Source organism: Miscanthus floridulus, chromosome 3 (assembly GCF_019320115.1).
Source record: "Miscanthus floridulus cultivar M001 chromosome 3, ASM1932011v1, whole genome shotgun sequence".
Classification (NCBI taxonomy): domain Eukaryota; kingdom Viridiplantae; phylum Streptophyta; class Magnoliopsida; order Poales; family Poaceae; genus Miscanthus; species Miscanthus floridulus.
This window is the reverse complement of record NC_089582.1, coordinates 129946625-129964572: the sequence shown is the minus strand read 5'-3', so window position 1 is coordinate 129964572 and position 17948 is coordinate 129946625. Positions and strand designations below refer to the sequence as shown.

At 43.5% G+C, this 17948-nt stretch overlaps 1 protein-coding gene and 2 long non-coding RNA genes across 9 annotated transcripts; 1 reads left to right on the top strand and 2 right to left on the bottom strand.

Moving 5' to 3' along the window:
• Window positions 1-985: 985 nt before the first annotated feature.
• On the bottom strand, window positions 986-4557 carry LOC136542439 (uncharacterized). Of its 7 annotated transcripts, none has more exons than XR_010780685.1 (5): window positions 4455-4557; window positions 3782-4348; window positions 2968-3290; window positions 2624-2695; window positions 986-1095 (listed from the first exon to the last, which is right to left on the bottom strand). It is a non-coding gene; the product is annotated as an uncharacterized lncRNA (long non-coding RNA). The 7 variants fall into 7 exon arrangements; XR_010780683.1 differs by having other exon boundaries at window positions 2968-3258; XR_010780681.1 differs by having other exon boundaries at window positions 2968-3997; window positions 4215-4348.
• Window positions 4558-4563: 6 nt separating this feature from the next.
• On the bottom strand, window positions 4564-14799 carry LOC136542440 (uncharacterized). Its single transcript, XR_010780686.1, has 3 exons — window positions 14509-14799; window positions 7050-7146; window positions 4564-6842 (listed from the first exon to the last, which is right to left on the bottom strand). It is a non-coding gene; the product is annotated as an uncharacterized lncRNA (long non-coding RNA).
• On the top strand, window positions 7262-13864 carry LOC136542438 (G-type lectin S-receptor-like serine/threonine-protein kinase At2g19130). The gene has a single exon (XM_066534865.1). The coding sequence runs from the start codon at window positions 7351-7353 to the stop codon at window positions 9943-9945; it is 2595 nt and encodes an 864-aa protein (XP_066390962.1). The 5' UTR covers window positions 7262-7350; the 3' UTR covers window positions 9946-13864.
• Window positions 14800-17948: the final 3149 nt, after the last annotated feature.

Sequence of the window (17948 nt, the reverse complement as noted above, 5' to 3'; positions counted from 1 at the left end):
GATATAAGTTTGGGAAATATATAGAGTAGTGGATAAGAGTTGAAAAGAGGTAATAGCGCTCAACTGATTTATAGTTTTTAAAATTAGATTTTGAAAATATTTTTGAGCCGGTGATTTTAAGGATTTAAAATTTTGGGATGTTACACGCTGCCTCGCCACCAGTCGGCTCACCCATTGTCCGCCCCCACCTCCGCGACCCCGCTCTCTCCTAAAGAGAAGGAGGTTCGCTGAAGCTCCACCATCTTCCTCGTCCCCGCCCCGGCCACCGGCGACGAACCGCCTCGTCGCGTCACCCACAACTTGCCCCCGCCCCTAGACCCCACCCACCCTAACCCTAGGGAAGCGCGCCGATGAGCTTGTCGCGACACCCTCGCCCGTCCATGGCCGGGGCGCCTCCACCACCGCCAGGGGCCCTAACCGCTCGGCTATCATCCTCACCACTGGCCGCCCTGCCTCCTCCCAAGCCCCTTCTTCTAAGTCCATCGAAGTTGGAGATTTACTAACCCTAGCTATGGCCGCCGCCTCTTCTTCTCTGTCTACGGCGGCGACCTCTTCTTCTCTGTCTACGGTGGACGTGGGTGCGGGATCGAGCTCCAATGAATCGGACAGGGGAGGCAATCGCCTGATGGATTTGCAAACCATCAGGCGACTCATTCGAGTAATTCTTTTTTTTTTCTTAAACATAGAAAAATCCTTCTTAAAAATATTGTAGACCGTTGTAGGAATTCGCTTTTCTTTTTCTTTCTAGAATGAATAGCAGCTTTTTTCTTCCTTTTCAAAAAAATGAAGAGCTCGGGCTCTTCTGGATTCTGTAGCGTGGACCATTGAACCAACGTCGAACCAAAGTTCAGTGATACTCGAGCTAAGTCAACAGAAACCCTTTCGAAGGGACCCTACGTATACGTGGCTTCAGCTCTCAGTAACTAGCGTATCTCGTTCCATCTGGAGGAGACGACGGACCACAACCAAGCCGGTCCTTATCAATTCAGGTTCCCTTCCTTGTGGAATCCACGTAGACTTGGTTACCTCTTCCAAGCCTTCATGAATGCCTGATTGCAAAGGGTCAGGGCAGACCTGTCCAGCAGTCCTCACCCCCTGTGGATTTCATCAACCTCCAGTTAATGCTAACTAATGCCGGGTCTCCCCATAACTAATGGTTCTTGAATTGAATGCACAAAAAGAACACCCCCCCCACCCCCCCCCCCCCCCCCCCCCCCCCAACCCCACCCCACCAATAAGGAGACAAATACACAAAGATTAACTGTGATTTTGTAAGGCCTGGGTTAAGTCTAATTTACACCCTCCAACTTGCAGCAAAGTTCGGATTTCAACCTCGAACTTCAAAACCGGACAACTTTGGCCCTCCAACTCTCGAAAAAGTTCAACTTTCAACCTTCCGAGCGGTTTTGCGGGTGAACAGTAACTTTTGATATTTTCGGGAGCACCGAAATTTTATATTATTTTTTCGAGCATCTTAACGTCATCAAATAAAAAAACTCAAAACTACAAAGTTGTAGATCTCATCGAGGTCTACAATTTACATATAAAAATTATCTTCATCCGACATCGTATTGAAGGGTTTTCTATTTTTTGAAATTTGAGTCTCATCACGCGATAAAATATGATGCTGAAATTTTATATTATTTTTTCGAGCATCTTACTGTCCTCAAATGAAAAAACTCAAAACTACAAAGTTGTAGATCTCATCGAGGTCTACAATTTATATATAAAAATTATCTTCATCCGACATCGTATTGAAGGGTTTTCTATTTTTTGAAATTTGAGTCTCATCACGCGACAAAATTGTTTCACGCGTGATGAGACTCAAATTTCAAAAAATAGAAAACTCTTCAATACGATGTCAGATAAAGATAATTTTTATATGTAAATTGTAGACGTCGATGAGATCTACAACTTTGTAGTTTTGAGTTTTTTCATTTGAGGACAGTAAGATGCTCAAAAAATAATATAAAATTTCAGCACCATATTTTATCGCGTGATGAGACTCAAATTTCAAAAAATAGAAAACCCTTCAATACGATATCGGATGAAGATAATTTTTATATGTAAATTGTAGACCTCGATGAGATCTACAACTTTGTAGTTTTGAGTTTTTTCATTTGAGGACGTTAAATGCTCGAAAAAATAATATAAAATTTCGACGCTCCCGAAAATATCAAAAGTTACTGTTCAGCCACAAAACCGCCCAGAAGGTTGAAAGTTGAACTTTTTCGAGAGTTGGAGGGCCAAAGTTGTCCGGTTTTGAAGTTCGAGATTGAAATCCGAACTTTGTTGTAAGTTGGAGGGTGTAAATTGGACTTAACCCAAAAAATTATGAGTGCTTTGGTAAGCGAGTGTGATGGCAATGATATCACAAAAAGCTACATGCCGATTGCTGGAGGCTGAGTATTCCTTAGAGAAGAACTAAACCCAGCCTCGACATGATACTGTGGCACTACAATTTGTCTCTAGTTTTAGAACAAATCCGAGAACTTATCGCTCAATTTTGTTCCGGCATGGCACACTGAATTACAAAAATATTAGAACCTGCCACATCACGTTTGAGCATTAGGGGCACAATTGAATCACACAATGGAAGTGCCAGAGTTTAGTACGGTCTCACCATTTATCCTTTTGGGCGTAGCTGGTTGTCGTCCCTCAACAATTCCTTGATGACCGCAATAAATCTACGTGCCTATAAAGCAAAAGGAAAAAGATATTTAAATGCGAGGAATGTTCATGGTTGTAAAACTTTAGTGCTAGAAGATATCATTTGATGGACTGTAAGACAATGTTGCAGAATTTAGTATTACAAAAACCAACAAAGTGGCAGCACATGTCTTAGCACACCTAGCGCACTGTGAAAGATAGGAACTGATACTAATGTGATAGATTAGATTTCGTAGCTAGATTATTTCATCAACAAACAATACCTATGACAAATAGTCCAAAGGGGAAACCCCATACCTTGCTATCGACCTGGATCGGAGCGTTGCTCCCATACCTTGCTGTCGGCCTGCATTTGGGTCGCTGGTCCTTGGTTGCCTATATCCCCTGCGTGCACGCGTGTCTGTCTCCACTGTTTCACGGAGGGGGAGGGGATAGCCGCCAGCGGGCAGCAGTGGAACCACTGTGACCGCCGGGACCTGCCCAGTCAGCCGCGTCGGGGTGCGCCCGTGCAGGTGCCGCTGCGCCTGAGTTACCGCGGCCGTGCGGCGCAGGTGCCAGGGCTGCCGGCAATCAAGTCACATACCAAGCCTAGATGCCCTCGGGGAATTCAAACACCAAAGCTGTCATCAGTGTGCTTTCAGCAGAAAGTAGCCATAGATCCGAAGCATTATACTATGCAACAACTGTGCTAAAGCAACATGGCTGGGGAATTAATGTCATAGGTCAAGAAACATTGGATTACAGCATATGTACATTTAAGATATTTTTCACCATTAGGTCTTACTACTTATATCAAAGAGCAACATATTCTTAGTAATGATGAGGACCGTGAAACGGATTATATGAGAGAAATATGAAACAACAAATCTTGCAGAAAAAAGAGGAACTATCAAAATAATCAGAACCCATGTTTCCAGGTCTATGCTGATGCTGATTAGACTAATCAGGAAGCCAATAACTAACAATGGGCATCTTTTTCAAAATAGTGACATAACTATTCAAAATTAGTGGTAAGACCAAATATGATCAGATAGAAATAGAAAGAACAACATGTCCAACTTCATTCAGAAATAGAAAGAGAGCTCGGTTCATTGAAAAATCATAGTCATACCCAGAAACATCGTAGAGTCATAATGACTGGACGAAATGTTGGTCAGCACCGATCATTTCAGAGTAGTCAGACCCAGAAACATCATAGTCGTAATGACTGGACGAAATGTTGGTGAACACTGATCATAAACTTAGATCGGATGGTGTAAGTAGTTTTTTCACGCAAGTGTCGACCTTTTGGCCGAACCCCAAGGCTTGTAGCTCTTTCACCAATGTACTGCTTAATATGATATATCATGTTTCTTAGCAAAAAAACAAAGAAGCCAAATAGCCAATGTAAAAAACTATTTCAGGTTTGGACAGTACATGAGCAATGCTGTAAAGTTTCTTTGTTTTCTTCGTGCCAACCAGATTGTCAACCTTGAGTATTAATGTTTTTTCTCTAAAGTCGTATACGAATTACAAACTGAAAGAAGTAAGGAAATGGCATTTACCTTATTTGCGTATTCGTGTCTTCCTAGCCTGCACCCATGTGAAAGGACTATATTTTTTGATTGTCAATGGAAGAGTTGTGAAGGCAGTAGCTCACCATGGCAGGGTACTCCTAGTTTTGTTCAGAAGCCTATAACTGCAAGCACTAACACACTAAGAAGCAGTTCTGGTATTGATATATATTTGAAATTTAGGCAAAGACAAAGCAACAAGAGATGCTTAGAAAGGAATGATGCCAATACCTTGAGTTCAATAATAATCTGTAAATCTATCTTTATAGGCTGTAGATCCATACCTTCAGTTCAATAGAGGAAGAAAATTCATCTAGTTATTAGCTCCCACCTTGCAAAATTAAAACAAAGAACGATAGGCAAATATATATAGATTAAACATAATATAGGTTTCATCATCAGAGAACGCAAGTTTAATTTATAGGTTGAAAAATAATTAAGAACAACACACGATCTGAAATGGCAGAAAAAGTAACAGTACAAGATGTAAGATTCATACAGCCATTATCTATGTTTGATTTTTTAAAAAGAAAAATACTATGAGGAATTGCGGTTCCTCTTACGCCACAGATTATATCAATAAATCTGCAACTTATCTTTCATGTACACTTGTTGTTAGGTGAAGTGACCGGACAAAGAAAGTATTAGGGAAATAGATTAAAAGACCTACAGCTGTACGATTGGGATTAAGAATTCTGCTAATCAGGTTTTTGGCTCCAGCTGAAAACCAAGAGGGGCAGCTAAACCAAGCTGCTAAAATCTATGATTGCAAAGGGAGTGTTAAGAGATGATAAACAACCGCAAAATAATGATTATTTTCTCTCTAGGCTTCTGGAGAATTCATTTGAACTACTATGGATGTAAAAATGTATGTGTTTGCAGTTATGGCAACAGTTGGCAATTAATAAAACAATGTTTCAGAGACACACAAGCTCAAAGTTGGTTGAAAATTTTAGAATCAGTACCATAAGCGCTCAATTGAAGGCACAATAAATAGAGTGTGAAGTAGTAACACCAGGTTTGTGGAGCAAGAAATTAAGAATGCTACGAACACTTCCTGTTTTACTTTTCATAGTAAGGAAGCAAGCAGCAGCACATGACGTGTAATTTGTAACTCGTTTGAGCAAGCCGATTAACATATTGCAATTCCTTGTAAATGTGATTACGTGTAGAGCCTGATCTCTGGATCCATTAACACTTCAACTATCGTCCTACATCAGGCACCTCAATATCACAAATCAATGAAGCAAACACACAGTCAGTGCCAATTGGTACATGGTTAGTATTTACTAACAGAAATTCAGTGTTGCCTATAACTCAGAATAGCGTCTAAATTGCAGATGACCAGAATAGCATGCAATTGATGGATTCAGACAGTAACTCAGTGAAACTATCAGCCAAAATCACTGCAGGGCGAGGGAGAGGGAGAGAGAGGAAGAGACAGGCACCTAGGGTTTCATGGAGCACAGAAGAAGACGCGGCGCCTGGCGAGACGATGCCACATCAGGGGGGAGCCACGCTGGAGAGCATCGGCAGGGCCTGGCCGCGGCGTCGTGCCCAAGGACTGTCGCCGTGGGGGCTCGTCGTGGCTGGGGACGACGAGCCGCTGCACCAGCGCAACACCCGAGGAGGCCTGCCGTCACCCCGCCCTTGCGGCACGAGGAGGAAGGGGCGTGGAGGAGAATGAGGGTGGCCGCCGTGCCGTGCGCCGCAGGGGGGGGGGGGGGGCAACGGCGCCGTCGCGGCCGCCTGTGTCGCAGGAGAGAGGGAGAGGGAGAGAGAAGAGGATGAGGATTCAGAAGCAGAAGCGTGGGGAAGAGAAGCAGAAGCCGGCATATATATTTCTTTCTCTGGATTCAGATGAGAAGCGGGAGATGCAGCAGAGTAGCCGGAGAATCACACGAGAAGTTTGAGAAGCCGCTCCCGGCGGAACCGGCTTCACGAAGGATGGAAATGGGAGTGACGTGGACGGTGGTTCTCTGGAGGAGCCCTACGGGTATTCTAGGGGTTAATTGCGACCAGACTGTCAATAATCGCCAAACTCGTTTGGGCCCGCGAAACCATCTCATCTCTGTACATGTATTCCTATATATATACACCACCAAAATATCTCCTCGGTTGAAGGACAAAAGAGCCCAGACCACGGCCAAAAACTAGAACGTAACACATTCGTCAGTGCCTCAGTCTCACAAACAGCATCTCTTAATCGATGGCAATGAACGACACCGGTATCATGTGACAAATGACAGCATTAGCATTGCACAGAGACAGGCACCCAAAGGCCAAAGCCCTGGTACTGGTACTCAACGTGTTCTCTGGGCTTGTCCGACCGTGCCATTCTAGAAGACCTCATCAGAGAAAGCAGGAAAACCCTTACACCAAGATTGTTCAACAGTAAGGAGGTGACCAGATCAAAGATTGAATAATCAGCAGTGAACACCTGACCTTAGCAAAGTATTAGCAGGACACGATGACGAAGTCCTGAATGATTGGCCGCGAACGACCGTCCTGTTAAACTAGTCCAAGTCAACCCTGCGCTCTGGCTCTTTAGCCGCCAGCCGCCACAACAAATCAGCAACACGTTCTCCTCTGCCTTTACACCATTTGCTCTTTTCTTTCCTAAAAAATAATTTCAACCAACGGTCAGCATCACATAACAGATACTAGCGTTTCTGTTCACAGGTATGAATCAAGAAAAATACTATCATGAGAATAATGTGTGCCGTGTTCCACTGCACAACAAACCAGCTGAATAGGCTGCAAAAATCAATTAAAATGACCGGCGAGTTTTCAGCAGACATAAAAATCGAAGAACACCTTTCTTACCTAGAATTCATCTTCTTGTGTAATCATTTTCAGCGCGAGATTGGAATTATGTTAATCGATCTATATTCCCCACACCAGAAGGGCATTGGGAGTGTACCTGTCAAAAAGCATAGCACCAGGTCAAATACGGCACCTTTTTGCCCTGTTCACTTGGCTGATAAGCCATGGATGAAAGTACTGTTGGCAGATTTGTTGTGAGAGAAAAATACTGTTTGTTGGCTGAAAAAGTACGGCTTATAAGCCAAGCGAACATGGCGCCTTGCTGTTTATTAAAACCTCTGTATCCAACTACCACCGCAACATGGCGCCTTGCTGTTTATCAAAACCTCTGTATCCAACTACCACCGCAACCAATTACTCCAGAAGTCCAGACTCCTCTCCCCCGAGTCCCAGCCCTGGCTGCTCCACCGAGCTCCCATCCATGGCTCCTGTCTTCTTCCTTCTACCGCTCCTACTCGGCCAGATCCTTCTCTGTGCAGCCATCGACACCATCGACTCCTCCACACCCTTGTCCGGCGCGCAGAAGATTGTGTCCAAGGGCAACAAGTTCACCTTGGGCTTCTACACCCCACCCCAAGGTACCACCACCTCCTCCAATCCCAGCAACTACTACATCGCCATATGGTACAGCAACATACCACTGCAGACGACAGTGTGGATGGTCAACCCCGATGTGCCGGTGGCTGACCCAACCACTGCTGCCTTGACCATCGGCAGCGACGGCAACCTCGTCCTCCAATCCAAGAATCAGCAGCTGTGGTCGACGAACATAAGTATTAGCTCCAATTCCACCATCGCTGTCCTCCAGGACAGCGGTAGCCTCGACCTCACAGATGCCACCAATTCATCCATGGTTTACTGGCGAAGCATAGATCATCCCACAAACACCTGGCTTCCTGGGGGCAAGCTTGGACTGAACAAGACCACTGGTGTGAGCCAGCGGCTTGTTCCATGGAGTAACACTGCCAACCCCTTTCCTGGGCCGTTCTCACTGGAGTTGGATCCAAGAGGCACAACGCAATACTTCATTCAGTGGAATGATTCCATAACATACTGGACCAGTGGTCCATGGAATGGAAACATCTTTAGCCTTGTGCCAGAGATGACCTCTGGTTACAACTATGACTTCCAGTTCATCAACAATGCCACCGAGAGCTACTTCATCTACTCAATGAAGGACAACAACATCATCTCGAGGTTCATCATCGATGTGGATGGGCAGATAAAGCAGCTGACATGGGTGGCTGCCTCCCAGTCATGGATCTTGTTCTGGTCCCAGCCAAGGACACAGTGTGAGGTGTACGCGCTTTGTGGGGCCTATGGTAGCTGCAACCTCAATGCACTGCCATTCTGCAACTGCATCAGAGGGTTCGGCCAGAAGGTTCAGAGTGATTGGGACCTCCAGGATTACAGTGGCGGGTGCAAAAGGAGAGTACCACTGCAGTGCCAGACCAATTCAAGCTCTGCACAGGCTCGGCCTGATAAGTTCTATACCATGGAAAGTGTGAGGCTACCTGATAATGCTCAGACTGCTGTGGCGGCGAGCTCTCAAGACTGTCAAGTGGCTTGTCTGAACAATTGCTCTTGTAATGCATATACTTATAACAGTAGTGGCTGCTTTGTTTGGCATGGGGATCTGATTAACCTTCAGGATCAATACAGCGGAAATGGAGGAGGCACACTCTTCCTCAGGCTTGCAGCTTCTGAGCTGCCAGACGCCAAAAAGAGCAAGACAGTGATCATTGGTGCAGTAGTTGGTGGAGTTGCTGCAGTTTTAATAGTCCTTTCTATTGTGTCATACTTTCTATTTCAGAAATACCGCCGAGAAAGGACTCTCAGGATATCCAAGACTGCTGGGGGCACAATGATTGCCTTTAGGTATAGTGATCTGCAGCATGTCACTAACAACTTCTCAGAGAGGCTGGGTGGAGGTGCCTTTGGCTCAGTGTTCAAAGGGAAGCTCCCAGATTCAACAGCCATTGCTGTGAAGAGGCTCGATGGAGTTCAGCAAGGGGAGAAGCAATTTCGTGCTGAGGTGAGCACCATTGGCACAATACAGCATGTTAATTTGGTCCGCCTCCTTGGATTTTGCTCAGAAGGATCGCGGAGGCTGCTTGTGTATGAGTTCATGCCAAAGGGCTCCCTGGACCTGCAGCTATTCTCTGGTGAGACAACAGCACTGAGCTGGGCTACCAGGTACCAAATAGCACTTGGAACAGCAAGGGGCTTAAATTACCTGCATGAAAAATGTAGGGATTGCATTATACACTGTGATGTCAAGCCAGAAAACATACTCTTGGATGAGTCCTTTGTGCCTAAAGTGGCTGATTTTGGTCTAGCAAAGCTCTTAGGCAGAGACTTCAGCCGTGTATTGACAACAATGAGAGGAACAAGGGGTTACCTTGCACCTGAATGGATCAGTGGTGTGGCAATAACAGCAAAGGCAGATGTCTTTAGCTATGGCATGATGCTCTTCGAACTCATATCAGGCAGGAGAAATGCTGGTCACGGAGAACAGCATGGATCCACCTTTTTCCCAACCTTGGCTGCAAGCAAGCTTCATGAAGGAGATGTGCGGACCTTGTTGGACCCCAAGCTGAATGGAGAAGCAAATGTTGATGAACTCACAAGAGCTTGTAAGGTTGCCTGTTGGTGCATCCAAGATGACGAAACTGCTAGACCTACGACTGGTCAGATTGTTCAAATCCTCGAGGGATTCCTTGACGTTAACATGCCTCCTGTTCCAAGGTCATTGAGAGTTCTTGGCGAAAGCCCTGATGCTATAAACTTCTTTTCAGATATATCTTCAAGTCAGACTTCCCAGACACAGAACAGCATGACAACTTCCCAGACGCGCAGTGCTACTTCAGGCAGTTCACATCTCCAAAGTCCATAAATCAAGTGACCAGGAATTTGTTAGGGCAATACTTGAAGAGTACGAGTAAAGCTGTACATGATTAGAACCTAATATGCTCAGCTTTTGTATCGCGCTATGCTTCAGTACTGTAAATTTAGTGCAGAATGTCATAACCAATACAAGAAAGGTACTATTGTTGCATTTACATTACACATGCAAGATTCCCCATTTTCTCTTACTAAATGTAAAATATCAAGTTGATAGCCAGCTAAGTGAGGGCAAAAAAAAAAAAGACTACATCTGTAACTTGGACATGTATCTGTTAACTGAAGATTTTCTATTTCCAACAGGGGCTGAATAGTCATAGCCTGTCATCATTATAAGGGTGGTGTCCATAAATGACAAAATCACTCTTGCACTACTCACAATGGTTCCGGTGTTACTATGCTAATGCTTTAAAGTATTGCATATCGAGTAGTTTCAAGATGTATGTAGAGTCATGGGATCATTCAGAGAGAGACGAAGATTTGGTCAAGTTATTCTGGACTTCAGATCAAGAGCTAGTAGGTTGCAGGCATGGAACAATGAGAGAAACACCCAAAACCCTTTTCTGAATACAGCGGTGGACACAACAAACCACTGCTTCCAAGATCTCTTAGACATTGGTAAAGAACATGCTCAAAGAAAACTTCCTTGAGTTTGACAGACAATGGTTTCCGACTGTCTCTAACTATCGATACCATGGGGACCAGGACAAAATATTAGGAGATATGGAAAAAAAATGCAGTCTAAACCAGAGCACGGTACAAAGCAGTTTCTACTCAACTAAATAAACAAGGAACTAGTTACTGATTAATTATCTTATCCATGATTATGGTTATGCACACTTCAGATTTTTAGCTTTTCCACTAACTAATTAGATGGAGTACCCAAAGATATGATACAGTAATTAGAAGTTTAATGCATTAAGAATCCCATGTGACTCCATCCAATAAAGTCGTAGTAGCATAATAAGTGAAAGACCATCACTGAAATGACAGGAATCTAGTCCCATGTATCTATAACATTAACAGGCTTCTTGTTTATACTAATCACGTTGGTACTATTAACATCTTCTAGCTTATTGGAGGCATAGACAATATTGCAACTTAAAGGAAGATATACTACTATCTGATCAGGTATGGCAGTCACACCTTAGAATAGTCAGATTACAAAAACATGCTTTTCTTATTAAAAAAAGGTGAACTCATGTCACTTTTACCAATGTGCATAAGACATCATAGTTGGAAAGGAAATGCTATTTTCACCAAAATAAAATAACTACGCTGCGAGTGACATCAAAGCACACTTTGCTTCTCCAGCATATAACTTCCTGGTGCATAAACCTGAACACCAGACATCCACCACTTTCGTACAAAGTGATGGCTTTCCCCAGAAGGACACATCCTTCCTTTGCTTTTTCCCATTTTCTTCTCCATCTTTGCGCAATTACATTTGGTGCGACTGATACAATCTCCAGGACCCAACCTCTTTAGCATGATATAACTGTAGTGTCAAAATAAGAGAGTTTTGAGCTGGGATTCTTCTCTCCAGGTAATAATGGAAACTTTTATGCTGGTATCTGGTTCAGAACTATTTCAAAGATGACTATTGTTTGGGTGGCCAATTGGGATATAGCTGTCTCAAATGCTTCATTTCCAGAACTTACAATATCTATGGATGGAAATCTAGTCCTCAGCTCTCTAGGAGCACCCATATGGTCATGAAATAGCACAAGGAAGCTCAGCAGATCTACCATTGCAGTTTCCTTGATACTGGAAATCTTATCCTGAGAGATCAATACAACTCTTCTGATATTTTCTGGCAAAGCTTTGATCATCCAGTAGACACGGTAGTGAGCGGAGAGGCCCTTTCTCCTTTCATGCAGATCTAATCACAATGAACCAATATGTCTCAATATGGAATCACTCAGAAGTTTACTGGCAATCTGGGAACTGGACAGGCATCCATCCCTGGAATGCCAGTAAGAGTGACTACAGATATGATTTCATTAACAACAGTCGCGAGCTTAAGTTTAGGTGGGCCATGAAGAATGTGTCAATAATCACAAGAATAATTCTAAGCATTGATGGTCAACTACAACGTCAAACATGGTCCAATGATTCAGAGGAATGGGTATTAGAATGGTGTTTTCCTGCAGCTCTATGTGATGTATATTATGTATGTGGGCCTTGTGGAGTCTGCAGGACAGGTTCTGATAAACAATGCTTCTGCTTGCCAGGTTTTAGACCCGCTTCCTCAAGAAGTTTGGATCTTCGAGCATGGAGTCAAGTATGTTTCACGCAAACAAATACCAATGTGCTGACTCAAATAAATCAACTGACATGAAAGAGAGTGATTCATTTTTCAAGATCACCAACATCAAATTTTCACGGAACCCAGTAAAACTAAAAGTCCAAAGCATGGAATATGCAGATATATATGCCTGAGCCTTGCATTGCATATGCGCACAAACAAGAGTGCAATATCTGGAATAGTGAACTATGTGATTTCAAACAATTATACAATGGTAATACTGATGGTTTAGATATTTATATATGTCTTGCAGCATCTGATCCTCTAATTCAAGATAGTGAAAAGAAGGCACACCGTGTGAGGCTTATTGTGTTGATTGCAGTGCTGGGTAGTATTTTTACGGCACTATGTGGTCTCAGCATAACAGTTAAGATGTTTCAAAATACTTCATCTAAAAAGACTTTCTCAGATAATGACTCTCTCATCGTCTATGATTATTCTTTTTTTACAGCGCTGCACAGATAATCTGGGGCAACATAGCTTTGGTTCAGTATTCAAAGGATTGCTCCCAGACTACAAACTAATAGCTGTTAAGAAGCTTCAAAGCATGAAAAAAGGAGAAAACAATATTCACACTGAGATGAGGGCTTTAGGGATAATTTACCATAATAATCTAGTCCTCCTCAGTGGGTTCTGCTTGAGAGGAGACGAAAGTCTGTTCTCTGTTGGTGTATGACTTTTATGGTGAATGAATCTCTAGATGCTCATCATTTCAACGATCAGAAGATATTGTATTGGAACACAAGATTCCTAGTCTAGGTGTTGCAAAGGGATTACTTATCAACATGATGAATGCCAGGAGTACATTATACATTTGTGGCATAAAGCCTGAAACTGTACTTCTTGATGCAGACTTCAGTCCAAAACTGGCTGACTTTGGTTTGGCAAAGCTTATGGATCGACAATTTAGCAGGGCCTTGACAACTATGAGAGGTAACAGGTGCGTATGTCTACCTAGTTTCTTGGTTGTGTGGGTGTGGGTGTGTTTTGTAAGGGTTCTTGCCCATTTTTTCTTCTTAATATAACAATAGACAGCTCTCCTGCATGTGTGTGTGTGAGAGAGAGAGAGAGAGAGAACAATATGGTATCTTGCACCAGAATGGATTGGAGGTCTTCCCGTAACGCCAAAAGCAGATGTCTACAGCTATGGAATGATGCTATTTGAGATAATTCCAGGCAGAAGGAATTCAGACTTGATGGAGAATGGAACCATAAGGTACTTTCCAGTGTGAGCCACAAAAGGATATGTGACGGTGACATTTCTGAAATTTTGGATCACAAACTAAATGACGTGAATTTTCAAGAGCTAGAGAGAACATGCAAGGTTGCATGCTGGTGCATTCAGAACAATGAGGCTCACAGGCCAACCATGCGGCAAATACTTCAAATCTTGCAGGGCATTCAAGATGCCAGCGTAGCCCTAGAACTGGTATTTCTAAAACAACTTCTGGAGGGAGAATTCATTAACTCATAGTCCTGCAAATTAGCTATAGCATTCATAGTAAAACTCCATTACAATGTTTCAGAGTTCAGGCTGGGTGAGTACAGTCTACAGAGCAATGCTCAGCAATCATTATGCTCGATTGCTCATCTACCACAGTGTAATTAAGGCCCCGTTTAGTTCACCCCAAAAACCAAAAATTTTTGCGCAGTACCCGTCACATCGAATCTTGCGGCACATGCATGTAGTACTAAATGTAGACGAAAAAAAAACTAATTGCACAATTGGACGAGAAATCGCGAGACGAAACTTTTAAACCTAATTAGTCTATAATTATACACTAATTACCAAATAAAAACGAAAGTGCTACAATACCCAAAACCCAAAAATTTTTGGATCTAAACGGGGCCTAACTACAAACTTCTATTATTTGACTTTTACAATTTTACCAATAGAAATTATAATCCTATAACAGTTAAGCCACTGCAATTTCATTATTTCAGCACAGAAAAGTGCCATGAGAATAGCAGCGGAACATGGAACATATTTCAGACGAACAGGATACATCCGGTGGAGATCCATCCTAGCTCCAATGTGTGAAGCCATATAGACTCGCAAAAGGGGTGGATTAAGTGTGTAGCGCTACCGTAACTGTCCAAATACCTCTTTGCAACGAAATTATCCCTGGTTTCTATGGCAGCGCAACAAACAATGCGCCACCTGTTGGACGCCAAATTTACCAGCAGTCTGGAAGGATTGGAAGCGCATATTGGAAATAGTGGGGGATATGGATATGAGAGGCAAACCTGGGATTGGAGGGAGCCAACTCGACTACTCGAGCGGGGTGATTGATAAGACGGCGGCGGATGCTGGCGCGAGTGGCGGCGGATGCAGTCACTGACTCATTGCTGCAAGTTCCAGGCGACGGGTGAGCAGGCACGAGAGAGAGAACGGCGCATCGGACGCACCGAGAGAGCGTCCGTGCCCCGTGGGAGGCGTAAACTCCGCAGGCCGGCGGACGGCATGGGGTTCGAGCGTCCGGCCGGCGGGAGGCGAGTCGGAGATGACTCTGGCGAGATGATCCCCCGCAGGGCCGCATGCCGCAGCCCGGGCCCAGGCTGCCAAGTTCCAATTACTTTGGGCTCGGATCCAAAAATTTGCTGAATCAAATTTGCTCAGAGAAGCTACAATGACATTTCACGTAATTTAAATAAAGAGAGAATAAATTAAAATAACATTTAACTGCAATTAATTAGCTGAAAAAAACACTACTAGAACACGTCCTTTGCATAATTATACAATGGGAGAGAGGGAGAAGAAACTAACAAGATATTTTAATTTATATATTACCACTTTTTTTAGGCTAGTCTCAGCGGGAATTTTCTGTCCCAGTTTCCAACACATTTTGGAAATAGTGCAGAAGGGTTTCGTTTCCATGAAACTCTTTCAGCTCCCATAAAACTTTTATTATCTCTTTTTTCATCAATATGGTGTCGCATCAACATATTTAGGGCATATATTTGCTTAGTACCCTGGAAACTTGCCTGCCACATGCGTGCAGTCCCATGCGTAGGATTTTATTTGCCTGCAGTCCAAATGGTTGCCGGGGAGGCACCATCCAAACAAACCCTTAATGACTATAAAACTTTGATAAAACTCCCATTGAGACTGACCTTATAATTATTTTTGTTGAGTTAGAACATCATGTCAGGCTGCTAGCATGGGAGGTCTACCAAATGCGGTCGAAGAGACATGTGAAAAGACTCAATTGCCCTTGCTTGTTTTCCTTTCTCACAATGTACTATCACGGTCCTATGGACCTTGAGCATCATCTACCTAATCCATCCTCCAATACTACCTCTAGCACCTGGGCACTTATCGGGCGGTCCATGCATGGTGCCTCATCTTCTCCTAGGCCTGGCGTAGTGTTGCTCGCGCGTGAGTCTACTGAGGTTGTCGTCGTGCCCAAGCACATCCTGTCAGGCCTACCGTGTCACGACCCAACAACCATTCCAAATAAAACTTTTTCAAAAACCATCCTTAATACCCTGAGACTCTCACCGGCCTCTCTCTGAATCTCGGCCCATAGCTTTGACCCAATTTATCTCAAGTTGCTTGATGACCTTGCACAGGCCCTCTTAGCCAAGGAACTCTCATCACCATTCGAAGATCAAACCCTTCTCTGTAAATTGAATTTCTCAAATTCACTAATCTCTCGAACCATCCGGTGATCCGACGGACCGTCTGCAGGATCACTTATTCAGCAGATCGATTCAGTTTGGATGAGTTGTCTTCCTCTCGTCCTTCTTGGCCCCACTTGTCAGCACAAGCTAGAGAGTAAAACCAGCATAACTAGCTCACTCCCACTCACTCTCTCACACACCCATTCATTCCCCACTCTCCCTCTCTCTTCTCAAAGTGAAAGAACAAGATGATCTAGAGAGAAAGGAAATGAAAAAGAGAAGGGAGAGAAAGAAAAAGAAAAAGAAGAGGAAGAAGATCAAGAAGTGCTCATGCATCACCATCTCAAGATGAAGGTGGAGATCTTCATCCACATCTACATTTTTTATGAAGATTCCTAGATGCTCCATCATCTCAAGTGTAACTCTAAAGCCATCTCTTGTTCAATCATCTCATGCATCTCTTCAATTTCTCTCTCATGGAGTTTCTATGATTTTGATTTTTGCAAGAAAAATCATGAGAAGGCCAAATCCATCTTTTTCACTAAGAAGCAAGGAAGATCAAGGCCCAAACATGACCTTGGTGGCCCAAGGGTCATCCAAATCTCAAAGTTAAGTCGCCATGTCCAAGCTTATGGATATTATCTCTTTTTCTCATGATTTAGTTGACTCCCAATCACTAGGATTATGGCAGAACCGTCCAATTTAACCTAATCCTGAGTGTACTTGTCAGCCATTTGACACTAAGTACACAAGAGACCAAGTTAAACCCAGTAGTCTGTCGAGCACACCCCATGGGAGAACTCAAAATCCATGTTTTCATCAGGATCATAAACAAGTGAATAAAGCTTACATCATTTATTAACCATTTCATACATCACAAGATTACATAAAATCAGAGTTAAAATAGATTTTGTAAAAACAGCGGAAGAAAGATCATTTTACAAAAGCAGCAAAAGTTAACAATTTTGAGTGCTGATGCAGAAGTAGGAATATAAGAATAAAACTTCTACAATCGCGACGATAAAGGAAGCCTCGCTGAGCCCATCAGGAGGTATCCACACACAACAACTGTTAGCTCCAGCATCCACTTGTTATCTACAACAGGGGAAATAAAACCCTAAGTACACAATGTACTCCACAAGACTTATCCAACTAGGTAGGAGTAGTCTCCCGACTCTCAAGGATATATAGGGGGCTATTTAGCTAGTTGTTTCTTTGTTTTTGTAGAGAAGCATTACTAATAGTGCACCCTTATATTCAAAGTTTTAGCAGTCACATCAAGTTCATTACTTAACCATTCTAGATAAGCACATGATCTACTTTCAAACATGTGGTAAGCAATCAGATTATATTTTTTGATCCAACAGTATCCTCATCATCTCCATGTTCCAGTTACATTAACTACGATAGTAGTAGTGCGACAAGTGGTATCCATATCCGAGGAGGGCGGCGATTGCAATCGATGTATATCCAGCTGGACAATCCTAAACACACGCCCGTACTTCTCGAAGGAGCAAGTACAAGGCTACCTTTCCTCTCGTACGACCCAGGTCTGAAAGCGACCAGACCATCCCGGGGAACCCACCCTATGAGGCCTGTCCCGCCGAGCGGCGACGAGCCCCCTCATAAGTTTGGTCCATGGACATTCCTCGCCTCCTAACAACTCCTCGAATAGTTAGTGTAACACTCCAAAAAACTTTTTAGAGACCCTGAGTCATAGGAAATTACTTAGCTTCATGGTCAACTATAACTGAGGCCCCTATTATGTGTTCGGTACCTTCAAACTTGCCACATCGCTACTAACGGTGCGGTCCTTAACCGACACAGGCGGGAAACGCGCATCCAAAGCCATGCCCTGTTGCACCCACCAATCCTCCAATAAAAAATCCATTTTCCCACTTCTTGTCCGGTCTCCAATTATTATCCATCACTGAATCCATGTGATAGTAGTAATATTATAATCATCACCTATTTCTCGCGAGTGACCGTCCATCACTCGACTTCTATCATAGCCCTATAGCATGGCATACTACACGATTCATGTCATACTAGTAGGACTCAGG

Excerpts from the sequence above, each read along its gene's own strand:
- LOC136542438 (XM_066534865.1), top strand. The coding sequence starts at position 7,351 with ATGGCGCCTTGCTGTTTATCAAAACCTCTGTATCCAACTACCACCGCA.